This window comes from Nannospalax galili, unplaced genomic scaffold (genome assembly GCF_000622305.1).
Source record: "Nannospalax galili isolate Female #2095 unplaced genomic scaffold, S.galili_v1.0 scaffold1115, whole genome shotgun sequence".
Classification (NCBI taxonomy): Eukaryota; Metazoa; Chordata; class Mammalia; order Rodentia; family Spalacidae; genus Nannospalax; species Nannospalax galili.
The window spans coordinates 390,423-394,960 of NW_008336107.1; the positions used below are offsets into that span (position 1 = coordinate 390,423).

General features: G+C 47.7%; 1 protein-coding gene across 1 annotated transcript in view; it reads left to right on the forward strand.

Moving 5' to 3' along the window:
- The first annotated feature begins 837 nt into the window (after positions 1-837).
- Positions 838-4,538, forward strand: part of LOC103732376 (probable isoleucine--tRNA ligase, cytoplasmic) — a 51,448-nt gene continuing 47,747 nt past the window's right edge. The window contains exon 1 of the mRNA XM_008830953.2: positions 838-2,003. Coding sequence (XP_008829175.2) covers positions 1,639-2,003 — 365 coding nt within the window. The 5' untranslated portion in view covers positions 838-1,638. The remainder of the gene's footprint in view (positions 2,004-4,538) is intronic.

Here is a 4,538-nt window from a genome sequence, read left to right on the forward strand (position 1 = left end):
GCTGCTCTTGCAGAGGTCCCAGATTGAGTTCCCAGCACCCACATGGTGGATAACAACGGTCCTTAACTCCAGTTCCAGATGATCCGATGCCCTCTTCTGGGCTCTGCAGGCATTGTATGATATGGGTGCATTTACATACCTACAGGCAAAACACTCATACACATAAGAAATAAAAACAAATTAATTCAACTGTGAACCTAAAAATTTTATAGCCACTTTTGAAAGAGATGTATCTTTGCTCTGGAAATTGTTATTGAATATGTTAAAGCTGTAATGAATTTCTTCTTGGCTAAAAAATAAAAAAAATATAAAAAATTAATGATGTAGTTCTAGAGATACCCTTTTGGGTCTGAGGTACACATGCACCAAATGATCTAATTTTCTGTGTGTGACATTAGCATACTTCCTGTTCTCATCTGTCCCTCTGCCCATTTGTTTTTTCAGATCTCTCATTCTCTCCCAGAAGAGCCATAAATGAACAAGTCCCTGGTGAGTTCTTATGAGTTTGCCTAGTAATTTGTTGCTTTATTTTCATAATGTAATTTAAAAGGTGTCTGATACTCCACATAGATAAATAAGCATCAGAGAAAATGAAGGAGAGCCTATCAGCTCCCGTTGCACTGAGGCTCCTCCCCCCTCAGACCTGCACCGCCCCTAGCCATTTACTCCGCCCCAACACTGCAGACCCGCCCTTCGCCTGTGGCCACGCCCCCAGCATTCGGCCCAACCAGTCACCAGCTCCTCACCGGCGGGGGGGGCCTAATACCCAGCTCTGGGCCCCGCCCCATACGTCATACGCCCCACCAGTGGCCCCGCCCCTTGCAGGCCTCCCTTCGGTGTAGAAGCTTCTGTTTATTGGTTACTAGATCACAAGCCCGACCCGTTTTTCTGCTTTTGGCACTCAGTCAAGTCCACACATTAGATCCTCCCCCAGCTCCGCAGCCCAGATTCCCGTCCCCAACGCGCCTCCTTTCCAGCTTCATCCGAATCCATCCAGGCGCAGCCCTGCCTCAGACGCACAGCCCTGCGGGACCCGCAAGCGCTCTAGCAGCTCTGCCCACGAGTCCTGGAGCTCCCGGGACTTGAGCTCAGGACCCGCTCCAGTGCCGTGGGCCGGGCGGGCGTGCGGAAGCCGGATCCAGCTTTCCCCTCAATTCACCCTGGGTGGATCCGGTCTGCACACTCTGGACTTCAGCAGACTCTGGACTGCGGGTTGTGGGGTCGGGTGGCCAGGGACGCCGGGGCTGGAGCCCTGGGTCCTTCTGGCCTCGGCACAAACCGCCTTGGAACGCAGACTCCAGGACGCCATGGGCTGAACCTGCTGGGTGGTCCTGCCTGGATCCCGCCTCACCATGGGACTGTGCGGGCGGTCAGAGCTGGGCTGGAGAAGCTCGGGTGGACGCTGTGACACTTAGGGCACAGCCAGGAGGCTGCGAGGAGCCAGGCCGGTGTTGGAAGAGACCAGGTGAGATTTCATTCTGCAAACCACTGTGTTACTTCTGTTGGTACACGCTGTGAAGATATTTTGTTAGAGACAGAGTTCAGTCCGAAACAAACAAGTGTACCTTTTCTGGAGCCGGCCATGTGCCAGCGTTCCTGGCGGCGTACCGAGGGCAGGGCCCGCATTCTCAGCTGGAGATGCTCCCGGGGTGGAGACTGTGCTCCCGGGTGGAGACAGTATCCGGGCACTGGACCTGTGGTGATGCTGAGGGCAGCGGGCGTCCGTCCAGTGGTCACAGGGCCCCGGGCTGGAAGCGCGGGCGCTTCTCGCCTGAGCTCAGAAGTTGTGGGACTTGCCCTCCTAGGGCTCCGTGGGCATCCCGCAGCGCCCGGAACCTGCGCCGACAGCCTCCACAGAACCTGGGGTCCCAGCTGGAGCCAGCGTGGAGGGCGGGCGGATTTGCCACCGGAGTCGGAGCTGGGTCTGAGAAGAGTGGGAGGCCGCCGCGTGATGCTGGAGGCCATAGGCACAGCCTGAGGGGGCCAGACGATGGGAGGAGGAAGTGAGTGATTTTAATTTTTTAAGAAATCGTTGCGTGTATTCTTGTGTTTATATTAAAAACTGTAAAGATCTTTTTGTCAAAGTATTTTATTACATAAATAGATAGGCGTGGTATAGACAAGTCGCAAATACCTGAATTTTACAACTGTGGATAGCTCATAGTAAAATATTTTTATGTGGCCTAAGTGTGTGAAATCATGTGGTACTTCTTTCTTAGTATGTAGTACTAGTTTTAGTTTGTGTGTCCTTGTGTGTTTATGTGTAATTATTCATGTGTGCTCATGGGTGTACTGCTGAGCTATGGACATCTCTAGTCCTAGCCTTGACTTTTTGATGGAGTCAGCAGCAGTGAAAAGGTGCGTCAGGGACTGCAGAAAATTACAGTCTTTGATGGAGTGTAGGCTGGGATTTGTATTTTCAGAAGTCAGTGAGTGTGTGGTCAACAAATATTTGAAGGGACCAGGAAAAGTAGTAATGGGTTCTGCTGGCCGTCACCTGGTCTGGGGGAAAGAATGGGACATCTCCATAAATGATCTGGAACTGGGGTTGTCTGAAGATACTCCATACCCACATGAAAGGACAGAAATGATCGGAGGACACAACTTACCCAGAGACGCTGCCCTCAGTTAGACTCAGTTAAAATAATTGGTCAGTTAGTAATAAAGCCATCCTAATGAGCTGAGGATATTAAAGGGAGAAATGTGTGACCCTTTTCATTAGCATACTGGCCACCAAAACCTTAGAAGAAATTAAATGGCTGCAATTTTGTTTCTGCTGTGGTAGGTCACTTAATTTATGTAGAGGTGAGAGTAAAGAATCTTTGAATTTTTTTTTTTTTTTGAGACAGGGTCTTCTTGTAGCCCCAGCTAACCTGGAACTCACCATGTAGACCAGGCTGGCCTTGCTTTCACAGAGATCCTCCTGCCCCTGCCTCCAGAGTGCTCAAATTAAAGGCATCTGCCACTGCTGCTGGCTGAATTGTTCGCATTTTAGGAAAGATGTTTGTTAATTAAAATATTTCTAAGTGATAATATCTAAACACAGGGTTAGTGAACAAAGTGATAGGTCATCTAAGTTTATTTTTATTATTTTTATTTTTTTGAGACAGGGTCTCCCTGTAGATCCAGCTGGCCTAGAACTTGCTATGTAGACCTGGCTTGCATCCATCTCACAGAGATCCTCCTGCCTCTTCATCTCAGTTCTTTGCAATGTGTTAAAAATAGCACAACGGACATATGGACGTAGACTTCAGTGTGTATCTTGTTTTGTGGTTGGTTTCGGGTTTTCTCTTTTGAAGCGGCCTGCTGTAGCCCAGGCTGTCTCAGGCTCCCAAGTGTTCAGATTATAGACATGCACCACTGTGGTGAGTCCATGTTTTTATTAAGCCAGTATTGCAGCCACATGTGTTGTATTCAAGTGGTCTGTGTAAAATAGATGCCCACACTGGAGAGAACTCAGACCATCAAAGCTGCTGGTTTGTTTAAGCTTCCTGCTGTGAGTCTGTAAGCTGTTTCTGTGCAGACTCACAAAGAGTCTGGTAATGCTGTTTCCACGCTCACACCTCATTGGAAACACAAAGGATAGCTATTCAGTGGAATTTGAAGGTGGAAGAGGATGCCTTGTCTGGAGCTCCTGTGAGCTTGGACTTTGGAGAAGGGCGGAGTACCACACCCAAAAGAAACCATCATGTTGGGTCAGAAGATGAGCCGTCGCCGTTATCACTAGCTTAGGATGTGTATGAGGAGTAGGTGGGATGGGACAGTTTCCAACCTTATGAATTATGAATTTATGGTTCTCTATTTTAGTAGGTTAATGAAATAAAAAAATCTTTGGAAAATGTGCTACATATAATATGCCCTGATAGATCGGACGCTTGACATTTTTCTTTCAGTATGTAAGTAGAATATGTGATTTCAACCAAGTAGTGGTCAAATGCTATGTAGTTAGGTTAATGGTTACATCTGTACTTTACATGTACAGACTTTTTTCTGATAATTATTCCTTATACTGTTAGGGTCCATGACTCAGTGGGTCTGTTCAGGAGAACAAATGCACGAGTATGGAGATGCAAAAATCAAGCAGAGTTTTATTAAACCAGCTAGCTGGGGCCGACCGTCCTTCCAAGACACTCAGGTCTGGTTAGAGTGATCGACCCTGAGGCAATTTCAGGTAAAGATTATATAGGCTCCCACAACCGTTACACAAAAGCCCGCATTTATACAACCAATAGTTTCAAAGCAAGCATTTCACAAACCAAAAACTTCAAAACAAGAAAAATGTCACAACTTCCTTCAGGTGTCTCAATCAGGGAAGGGTGAGTGGTATGTACCTGGCGCAACCCTTTCCTGTTATCTTGGGTAAGTGGACATGCCTACATGACACAACACAGATCAAACAGGCTAGGCTCTGGGGGGTGCAGCACTTGCCCCTATCTGGGGATGCCTGTGTCTCCACTTGGGTTAATCAGTTACAAGCAGTAAATTCAAAAAAGTAAATTCAAGCAGTAAATTCAGACAAGCAATAAATTCCTCTTTCC